This window comes from Filicampus tigris, chromosome 10 (assembly GCF_054856515.1).
Source record: "Filicampus tigris isolate MCC_2025a chromosome 10, RoL_Ftig_1.0, whole genome shotgun sequence".
NCBI classification, from domain to species: domain Eukaryota; kingdom Metazoa; phylum Chordata; class Actinopteri; order Syngnathiformes; family Syngnathidae; genus Filicampus; species Filicampus tigris.
The window spans coordinates 2,407,501-2,419,248 of NC_141226.1; the positions used below are offsets into that span (position 1 = coordinate 2,407,501).

The 11,748-nt window shown below is 42.0% G+C and overlaps 1 protein-coding gene across 5 annotated transcripts in view; it reads right to left on the minus strand.

Moving 5' to 3' along the window:
• c10h5orf22 (chromosome 10 C5orf22 homolog) overlaps positions 1-1,796 on the minus strand; it is a 35,587-nt gene extending 33,791 nt beyond the window's left edge. For 2 of the 5 annotated variants that reach the window (XM_086043492.1, XM_086043489.1), the window contains exon 1: positions 1,682-1,786. In XM_086043492.1, coding sequence (XP_085899618.1) covers positions 1,682-1,777 — 96 coding nt within the window. In that variant the 5' untranslated portion in view covers positions 1,778-1,786. Of the gene's footprint in view, positions 1-1,499 lie in introns of all 5 variants that reach the window. The other 3 variants (XM_086043493.1, XM_086043491.1, XM_086043490.1) reach the window with 2 other exon arrangements.
• Between the last annotated feature and the right edge of the window lie 9,952 nt (positions 1,797-11,748).

Sequence of the window (11,748 nt, forward strand, 5' to 3'; positions counted from 1 at the left end):
GAATTGGAATTGAGATACAGGTCGCACGTGGGCAAAAAAAAAAAAATCAGATCTGGGTCGCATTTGCCTGCGGTGTGAACCTAGCCTAATAGTGACTACGGCTGTTTCATCCAAAGAATTTGTGTTTGATTAGCATTTTTTTGCAACAAGATTTCGCAAAAAAAACAAACAAAAACAACAACTTAAGTGCTTGTATTTCCTTCAGCAATTGAACAATTGAACACGTAAGCAAATGATCGCAACGAAATAGCAGGAGGGCTATGCACATTTGCACTTACTATATTAATAACGTTTCGCAAATAAATCGTTATTGATAACGTAGTAGTGAATGTGAAATGTAGTGAATTTCAGCAGGCCTCAAGTGACTTACTCTGTGTATTCAATGGGATATTTTTTAGTTTTTTTTCTGCAAAAACAACCCAGAACATTGGGTCAACTTGACTTGAGTAGTGATTCGGTCCGTTTATTACCCAAAATAGTGACATTTTTAACCGAACTGTTTTTAAAGTGCCTCAGTGTATTGTAGGAAAGTTCACGGTACACGGTCACTAATTTGACAGTATCATAATTCCTATTATTCTCAACCACGGACACTGCTCCCCACCAGACGATAGCACGTCGCGGTGACATATCTCTATATATATATATTTTTAATCGGAAGATAATGTACTGTAGTTCCGCGCGTACGCGGCTGGCTTTTGATTAGATGGCTCAGCGGGTGAAATGTCGCGTGCACCAATCAGCCAATCATCAGTGCATCTTCAGACGTGTCAAATGTTATTTTATTTATAAATATTTTGGCAAGTGGTCTGTCTATTACCTTTCCAGAATTTGTACCACCCCTCCACCCCCCATCCCATCTAAAAAGGGGTGAACCCAAGACATCAAGTGACATTCTGTGTTGTCCTGGGATTGATTATTTTCATCAAGTGCAGCGAATATGAGCAGGATCCCTTTGTCCTAGGTAAAGTTACTAAGGTATACATATTCTGGCAGGCCATAACAACCTGCAATAATTTGTATCCCCCAGTCACAAAAAGATGGCCACTTAAATTTGATTCTGCTGGAAACATCATAGCCCACTTCCTCGATTCTCTCCCTTTTATGGTTATTCACTATGGTCACTAAAAACGATTTCATTGCAAAACTGTGTCGGTATAACGAATGCAAATGCGCGTAGCTTCCCACCCATTTCGGCGGAAACGATCGAAGGATCGACGTGTTAAATGGTAGCGAATTGTGTGCTGAAAACCACGCTGACGAATACGACCACTATTGTGCAAAGCGTCCCTTAAATTACAGTAGTGCATATCCAAAACACAAAAGTGTGTTGCATGTCTTGAAATGAAAACAAACGTAGTAACGTCGCGCCATGCACCTTCACTCAATGCGTTCGGGCTCCCGAGGCCAGGGGATACATATTTTTTCGGAAGTAAATAATTTACCACAACACCCGGACGTCTCCAAAAACACAGTTGATAAAGCAAGCTCAGACTCACATCGTGGTGGTCCTCCACAATCCATACCGGCAAGTGTTTATAGACCCGCGCTGGCTGAGCAAAACTCATATTAAAATAGCGCACACTAACTCTGAACCAAGCAATAGAAAAAAAACAATTGATAGTAAGCAGCAGTAGTAACAATAATAATAGTTAAAAAAAAAAAAGACTTAAAGCGTTACGGTTACACCATGCGATTCACAGGAAACTTTCTTCTTCTTGTTGTTGTTGTTCTGCTGCTGCTGATTCTTCTTCTCCTTCTTCGGCGGCGGTGGCATCTACTATCATCTATGGTGCATTACCGCCCCTACTGTGATGAAGTTTTTCTAAGAGTTCTTGAGTTCGTGCCACCAGAATCTGAATCTGGATTTCTTAACTTGAATATTTGAATTTAAAAATGAATTATTGAATTGAAAACGAAATATTTCAATTGAAAATGGAATTATTGAATTACACTACTGTAGTGCTTTTTTTTTTTTAATTTATGCTTTCAAACATTCACAAATATTGTTGTACAACAAAGTGAAAATATCAATATGATACTACATACATACATACATACATACATACATACATACATACATACATACATAACCAACATAAAAAATAAAATAAAAAATAAAATAATTATATATAAGGCACAATAAACATTAATTCGAGATCAACAGCGATAATTCACGAAAAAAATGTAATGTATAAACACTTTTCTTATTTTTCGTTAATTTTAAGGTATCTACATATTGTTGAAACTCAGTAAAGAACACTTGATAATTTGGATGGGATTTGGACATCTTCATCTTGTGTCAATAAAAATTGCCAAGTTGCAACATAAGATTAATCACAAAGGATAACGATCTTTCATTATGCACAAAACTTCCAACAATATCTTTTACAGCAATTGCAATAGTATGACCAGTTTTTTCACATATATATCTTTCAAAATCTCTCCAAAATTGTGATGATATAGGGCAATTACAAAATAAATGCAGAATTGTTTCTGACTCATTGCCACAGAAGGTACATTTATCATCTACATGAGTAAATTTGGAAAGAGAATTATTGCAAGGATAAATGTTATGCAGTATTTTAAATTGAAGCTCTCTTATTTTGTTTGAGATGCAAAATTGAAGGGGGCATAACCATGTTCTACGCCAATTTATGTTATTTAATTCTGTATTCCAGTAGAATTTACCCCGTGGAGATATTTTATTATAGCTACAAAGCGTATTCCTAATATGTTTATTTGTGCAATTCTTACTAAATATATCAATTCCTCTAATTGTAAGGGAAGGTGTTTGAGTTTTTATACGTTGATATATCAGATGACATTTCATCGATTGAAGAATACTCTGTGGAAGATCATATACAATCGACTTAAGCTTTTTAAATTTGACTGGGAAGGATTTTGTTTTCCAAAAATTTTCATAAGTGTAAATATTGCCATTACATTCAAACGGATCTGAAACATAAATTATACCATTTTCAATCCAGGCTTTATTATATAAAGTTTTATGTTTTATGGTAATATTACAATTGTTCCAAATTATTTCTTTATGAGGAGAAAAAATATGCACATGGCATAATTTCCACGCTAATAAAGCCTGTTGATGAAATTTTGAAAGTTTAAGTGGTAATTTTCCATCCATCCACGATACCGCTTATCCTCAGAAGGGTCGCGGGGCGTGCTGGAGCCTATCCCAGCTGTCTTCGGGCAGTAGGCAGGGGACACCCTGAATTGGTTGCCAGCCAATCGCAGGGACAAACATCCGCACTCACAATCACACCTAGGGGCAATTTAGAGTATCCAATCAACTTACCATGCATGTTTTTGGAATGTGAGAGGAAACCGGAGTACCCGGAGAAAACCCACACAGGCACGGGGAGAACATGCAAACTCCACACAGGGAGGCCGGGGCCGGGAGTCGAACCCACGACCTCTGAGCTGTGAGGCGGACGTGCTAACCAGTCGACCACCGTGCCGCCTTGAATCCATTTCTTTATCATCAAAACAAGTAGAGCTATATTTTCCTTAAATTTTTTATCTTCTAACAAATTGTTATTTAATTTCCAGTAAACTCTCAAGCTTGATTTGCTCCATTGTCCATTCAATTTTAGGGTTATTAATTTATGGTCGGACAGTGGGGCATGAGAATGAAAAACATCTGTCACAAATTGTAAACCTTGTGATGACATCAAATAAATATCTATACGGGACTGTAAAGACCTCTTGGAGTTTGACCATGTATACTCTATACCGTCTGGGTTCATAAATCGCCATACATCAGTCAGATGAAAATGATTACTGATAAACATTATGGTTTTGAAACCTGATAGTGATGAGAATCTTGGAGGGTGTCTGTCCTTTTCATCATCAGAAGCATCATTATAACCACCTCCTATAACGATGAGAGAGTCATTATATTTAGTCCTTAAAGAGTCCAGGGTTACAGAGAGCTTGGAGAAAGTGTCCTTTGCATTGGCAATATTATTTGGACCATAAGCATTATCAATTATAAAGATTGAATTGTCCACTTTTAAAGCCAAAATAATCCAATGTCCGTCCTCTGAGATTATAGATTCCAAAATATCCCAATCGAATCTGTTAAACAATATTGCAACACCAGCAGAATGGTTTGAGCCATGAGAAAAAAAATTGTATCTCCCCATTGTGATTTCCCAAACCGTCCATCTTCCTTACCTTGAGTGCGTTTCTTGTAGGAGTATTATGTCCGTGTTGCAGTTCCTAACAAATAAAAATATGGTTTTTCTTTTAGTAATATCATGTAGACCTCTTACATGCAAAGAACATAAATTCAGTGCCTTAAAATTTAAACATGACATTTTAACAGCTAAATATAACTCCTAAACTAATAATTTGCAAATTGAGTAGTATTTAGAACTTTTACCTAAACTATAAGTACCAATATTTTAATTTCACATTATAAACTGGTTACCATTCTTAACATAACCCCGTAACACTGCTAACAAATGTTGACTTTGTAAACGTGACAATCAGGTTATTTTCTTTCCTTCGATGTAGGCGTTGGGGCCACGGAATCCTGTTCGTTTCCCTTGTTTTTTTGCACTTTCAACCAAAGGCCATAGCCGGTTTCTTTCCATCCCGTCAGCATGTGTCAAATCTTCTTTGAGTTGTAGTTTCTTCCATCTCAGAATGCCATTGTCACGAGTAACTCTCCAAATCTTTCTTTTGTTGGACCACGGTGAATTGGACGATGATAGGTCGATTATAGTTGTTGCGGGGAACCCCCACTCTGTGTGCCGTGTCGATAAGTAAGCCCATCTTCTCTTTGTCCTCGGGTGTGAGCATAGTGAAAAGTTTCATTATTTCTGCTATGACATTTTCTTCTGGTGTTTCCTTCATCCCGTACAACCTCAGGTTTGAGCGCCTGCTGTATCTTTCTGCATCGTCACATCTCTGTTGCAATTTGACGACTTGCTCCGACATGCTTTTGATTTCTTTTTCGTTGTTTTGAACTTGTGTTTCTATAGCTTTTACATGATTGCATACCTCAGCAACGACATGTGTGTTGCTGGATAATTTATCTTCCGGGGTTGTGAAGCGCGTCGTTAGCTCCAATACAGCTTTCAGGATGTCATCATTTGAGGCACTTCTGGATGAGTCGTCCTTCACACGCTGCTTTTTGTGTTCTGGACATTTAGTGGGCATAAGAGGGAGCGGTGAGAGTAGAGCTTCAAATTGCTCAGCACCGTCAAGCAACAGAGAAGCATTGTCTTTCGTCCTTTTCGCCATTGTGTCCTTAGTTTCGTGAAAGTCCTTTTATACCATGCTGTTCAAACGGCCTCGGTTCGCAGTGGTGGTAATTGTCAGTTTTAGTTGCCTTTGTCGTCGTGGTACATTTCATAGTTTCGGAGCTTCTCACCAACACACCTTACTGGCCGCCATCTTTAACAGCTCCTGTATGGCATTCCTGAATCAATCAATCAATCGATCACATTTTATTTATATAGCACTTTTCATACATAAAAATGCAACTCAAAGTGCTTTAAAACATTCAAAGCAAAACATAGATAAGTAGAAAAAAAAAAAATCCGTTCATGCCCTCCCTCCCAACAAACCCAAGACAGATATCCATTAGTACATCAGCAATCATTCACACACACCCACACAAAGTGTAGAGGCCGCCGGCCACCCAGAATGTACGCCTATGTTACGTGATGACGTATTTGATGTGATGTTGCGTACCCGGAAGAGTGTGGAATAAAGCGGGAGTAAGCACGCCGCAAGTCTGGTTTGCCCAGTGGTGCTAAGAAGAGGTAAAAAAACTACAAATGGCGACGAGGATTTGATTTAAAGTAGAATAATCTGTTGGACGTCGAGGAGCTACTACGCGCAATTAAATCTGAGAAGAGGGAGGAGAAGGTGACGACGAGACAGAATGGCGCTCAGTCTACCGGCGGTAGCTCCCTCCGATGTGCTGTGCGACTCAGCCAATGTCGGCGTTCGCTGGCAGAAGTGGATAAGTAGTTTTAAACTGTACTTAACCGCGTCGGGAATCCGTGAGAGCATTATTGCTACATTTGGCAGGAGCCGAAGTGCAGGACATTTTCTTCACGTTTGAGAACACGGGAGACGAAGCTGATAACGAAAGTGCAGTAACCAAATTAAATGATTTAATTTGAAAGCAACCAAAGAATCAGAAAGCATCTCTGCGAAAATCCAAGTAGTCAAAGAGGCACAGCTCTGTGTGCTGGGAGAGAAACATAAGAATAAGAATAAGAAGGCATTTATTGATCCCACAGTGGGGAGATTTTCAGTGTTACAGCAGCAAAGATATAGATCACACAGGGACGGCGGCATAAAGTAGCCATTAATGTATAACATTAACGGCAAACATTCAGGATCAAACCTATGTAAATATATGCAGTAACTATGTGCATATACACATGTATATACACACCAACATACATCTACATAAAAAGTATGAGGAACACTCATTTTAGCCTGTACATAGTACAGAGGAAAAATACTCTAAGTAAGTGACAGTGCTGCAGTGAACTGTAAGGAACAGCATTGGATAAAAATAAAACTAGACTAACAGTAGTGGGGAATGTTGAGTATTGCACGATATAACCTCACGTGCAGGACTGCACAATTGCACTAATGTCCGCCAGTTTGTAGAGACTACACAATTTTCTTGTTAAAGAGTCTGACAGCAGCAGGCAAGAAGGAGCGGCGGAATCTCTCGTTTGCACAGAGAGGGTGTAACAGTCTGTCACTGAAGGAGCTGTGGAGTGCTGTTAGGGTGCACTGGAGGGGGTGGGCCGGGTTGTCCAGCATTGATGACAGCTTGGCCATCATCCTCCTGTCCCCCACTGAGTCCACAGAGTCCAGGGAGCAGCCCAGGACAGAGCCGGCCCTCCTGACCAGTTTGTCCAGCCGCTTCTTGTCCCGGGCCAAGACGCCGCCTGCCCAGGTGACCACTCCCTGGAAAATGACCGATGCAACCACCGGTCAACCAGGCTGGGGGACTCTGCCCAGCTTCAGGCTCATGTTGAACATGTGCTGGACAATTCCACACAGCTGGTCTGCGCAGGATTTGAGGAGCTGGGGGCTGATGCCATCTGGACCCGCTGCCTTCCTCGCCTTCATCTTCTTCGGCTGGTTCTTCATCTGAGATGTTGTGAAGGCCAAGCCTGGGCAGGAGGGAGTGGTGGCTGTCTGGTGTAGCTGGGAGCTGGAGACTGTGGAGAAAAGAGGGGAGGGAGTGACACACCCAGCAGAGTAGTAGGTTGAGGCTGCAGCAGGAGAGACTGAGTGGGGGCAGGCATCTGATCGAACCTATTGTAAAAGAGGTTCAGCTCATTTGCCCACTGCAAGTCCCCCCCAATCCGGGTCTTGGGTTGTCCGTGGCCTGAGATGGTCTTCAGGCCCCTCCCGACTCCCCTGGCATTATTCTGCAGCAGCTGCTCCTCCATCCTCTTCCTGTAGGAAACCGCTATAAAGTTAGGGCTTCCTCACATTGATCCCATCTAACAGGTGAACACCATCCAACCACAAGACACAGTGGCGTTCGGTGCAGAAATAGAGGAAAAATATAAACATTGTTTTCAAGGCTTAGGAAAACGTAAAGACTTTCATCTACGGGTACATGTAGCCATTGTAAAGCCAGTGGCGTAGCCCATACGCAGACTGCCATTCAGTGTCAGAAAACAAGTAGAAGAGAAACTCAAGGAACCCGAAGAATTAGACGTAATCGAAAAAGTAAGTGGACCAACGCAATGGGTTTCATCATTAGTTGTAGTACATCGTGGCAGCCAAGAAACAAGCCTGTGCGTAGACATGCACAGAGCAAATGAAGCGATAGTGACACAAAGGCACCCTATCCTTGTTATAGATGAAATACTGAAGGACATGAATGGAGCCACAGTATTCTCCAAATTGGATCTGAGGTGAGGATTCCATCAAATTGAGTTGGAGCCTGAATCAAGAGTGATCACCACATTTGTCACACATACAGGGCTATGGCGACTAATGTTTGGGATTTCGTGTGCACCAGAGATCTACCAACACATCATTGGACAGGTGCTACAGTGCGTTCCTGGAGTCCACAATATAGCCGATAGCATCATTGTTTCAGGAGAAACTACCCAACAGCACGATGAAAGACTACACCAATGCAGCGGCTGCAGGAAAGAGGCCTGACAGTCAACAGGAAAAAGTGCCAATTCAGAATGTCACAGCTTGAGTTCATGGGCCATGGGCTGTCAAAAAATGGCATCGGAGTGACTCAGTCCAAAATTGAAGCAGTAGAAAATACACGTCGCCCAACAAATGCAACAGAAGTCAGAAGTTTCTTGGGGCTCGTCAACTATTGTGGCAGATTAATTCCCAATTTGGCGACGGCGTCAGAACCACTGAGAGGGCTCACAAGACAATCTTGTAAATGGACGTGGGAGTCCGATCAGGAAACAGCGTTTGTAGAGCTAAAAAAGCAACTGGCATATTTCAAAAAGGATGCAGATACACGTGTGATTGTAGATGCTAGTCCTGTCGTACTCGGGGCAATATTAAGTCAAAAACAGACTGACGAGACACACAACCCAGTCTGTTACGCCAGCAGAGCCTTGTCCGATGTGGAGCGTTGCTACTGTCAGACGGAGAGAGAAGCTCTCGCCACTGTATGGGCTTGTGAGAAATTTCATGTATTTCTCTATGGAAAAGATTTTGTGATGGTCACAGACCATAAGCCACTTGAAACCATATACTCACCAAAGTCCAAACCGCCAGCAAGAATCGAAAGATGGGCTTTACGGCTACAGCCATATCGCTTTAAAGTTGTGTACAAGCCAGGTCCAGAGAATGCAGCAGATTCATTGTCACGTCTCACAGTCAACCTGCCAGTACAGAAAGGTACTATGGAGGATCACGTCTACTTTGTGGCCAAAAACGCAGATCCACATGCGAAGCCTGGTGCTTCAGCCTATTCCTTTTTTGGGTGGTCAATTGATATTTGAAATGATTTGTGTAGTTTTCTTTTCTGTATTATGCGTACAACCGAAATAAACCATTCATTCATTCATTCTCTGCACGCCAAATAGAAGAGCTGTCAGCAGAAGATGTCACTCTAACCATGCTGAGGAGATGTATTAAATCGGGTGACTGGAGTAAATGTGAGACTGCTTATAAGACGGTTAAAAACAAACTCTGTACTATAGGGAAAATTGTGTTAAGAAGAACCCGGATTGTTACTCCTCAGGCAGCGAGATGCAGAATGCTGATGCTGACCCACGAAGGTCATCAAAGGGGGCGTTAAAACAAAGCAGAGACTGAGAACAAAAGTGTGGTGGCCCGGTATTGATCGAGAGGCAGAAGAATTAGTCAGGTCATGTCACGCATGTCAACTGAATAGTTGTAATTCACAGAATGTTCCTATCACAATAACGGAACTTCCCCCTGGGCCATGGCAGACATTAGCCCTTGACATGTGTGGACCGTTCCCCACAGGAGACCATCTACTGGTACTGACTGACTACTACTCCAGATGACTGAGTGTCGATGTCCTCCGAAGCCCCACTTCTGTAAACATAATAAAATGTATGATGCACTCGTTCGCGATTCATGGCATTCCAGAGATGATAGTGACCGACAATGGCACTCCGTTTTCATCAAAAGAATTTGAACTGTACCTCCAAGTAAATGGGATTCTGCATCGCAAGGTCACTCCTTATTGGCCTCAAGCAAATGGTGAGGTTGAAAGGCAAAACAGGACGCTCTGTAAGGCCATAAGGGCGGCTCTTGTGGAAGGAAAACACTGGCGCAACGAACTTGAAGTCTTCCTTTTAGCCTATCGCAGCACACCCCATTGTGTCACGGGACGCAGCCCAGCTGAGTTGCTGTTCAATCAACAAATGAGGACCAAGCTCCCTGAACTGACAGCGCTTCAACATTCGCATCATTCGGTAAAGCACACTGACGTCTGCATTACTGATGCTGAACAGAAGGAGAAGGGGCGTGTACACGCAGACAGAGTAAGTATTGCGAAAGACAGCGTTGTAAAAAAAAGGAGACAACTTCGCCAACAGAAAACAGAACAAATTTTCGACACCGTTTGAACTCGAACCTTACACTGTGGTGGAAAGGAAAGGACAATCAGTCATTTTGGAAAAAGAGGGCAAGACAATGATGCGACATGTCATTTGTGAAGCTGTGGATTCAGCCAGACAAAGAGACATTGATACCAATCAACGTCGCTGGAGAGAGTATGAACACTCAACCTGCACAAACAGCACCAAATGAAAACCATCAAGAGAACAGTCGACCTTAGAGAGCCAAGAAGTTGCCGTACCATATTATGGACTATCAGTTAAACAGACATAAACAGCCATAATGGAGCAGAATAACCTCCGGCACCGGTCTCCCTGGCAGGGTACCTCTACCCCTCCCCAGTAGGTCATGTTTTCACAATGACCTAAAAAAAAAAAAGAAGGAAAAAAAAGAGCGGAACAGTTTGTATAACAAATGTTTGATTGAAAAGATTTGAATCGACAAAATTTTGGTTGACGTTTGATAAAGGAAAAATAAAAGTTTTTCGAATCCGAATGTAAGCTAAGTTAAATGGCAAGTTGAACTTTAAGCATGAGGCTTCTGTTAGTGCCACTTTAATAAGAGCGTCATGTGGAATACTAAAGGTTGAAAATGTTTGTTATGATTTAATGTGGTGGGGGATATTGTCTAAGGAAAGGGATGGAGTGTATGACATTCCTGAATGTATGCCTATGTTACGTGATGACGTATTGGATGTGATGTTGCGTACCCGGAAAAGTGTGGAATAAAGCGGGAGTAAGCACGCTGCAAGCCTGGTCTGCTCAGTGGTGTTGAGAAGAGGTAAAAACACTACAAGTACATAAATTGTATATGTACTGTTTAATTTGAATCTGAATTGTTGGACCTGAATTTGATTTTTTTGTTGTTGTTGTTGTTGAGAACGGTATGCCAATAAACTTGGAACTGAATTCAAGACTGTAAAATGCGTTTTTAATTCCTCAAAAAAGCGCACCTCACTAAAAATTCAATGCCGCAAATGCTCACATTCAGTTCAACGAGAGGTCACTGATAGTGTAGTGGTACACACGCCTGAGTTGTGTGCGGGCAGCGTGAGATCGATTCCCGCTCAGTGACGGTGTCTGTGTGTGCCCTGCGGCTGGCTGGCGACCAGTTCGGGGTTGTAGTCTGCCTTTCGCCCATTGTCGGCTGGGATAGGCTCCAGCAATTCCCCGCGACCCTGTACAGGATAAGCGGTTTGGAAGATGATATGACATGACATGACAGTTCGACGTGTAAAAATTCAAATCCGAGTGACAGACATCCGGGTAAATTTAGGATGAGCAATCGATTGGAGATACAGAGAACTCCTCTTCAGCAGCTCTTAACTCTTATAACACCTTTTATTAAACTTTGTGGTACAAGCCATCGGGTCACGGAGGGGTGGAAAGGCGCTTCCTTTCAAATTTAGGAAAGGACAGTGTACTTTTGGCAAGGTATCAAAACAAAGCGCCGTAGTCAGTATGTCTTAATTTCCGGGTTGTTGTTTTTTTCCAACCGGAACGCCAATTGAACTCCATGCCTTATGCATTACTGACAGCTAGGGGTAGAATCAGTGCACAGCATGTACCCATAGACAGTGGTCTCTCATCCCAGGCGCTGTTTTATATTATGATACATATCATGCTGAGTGTCTGTTCTATTTGGGGCAATATTATTGATACC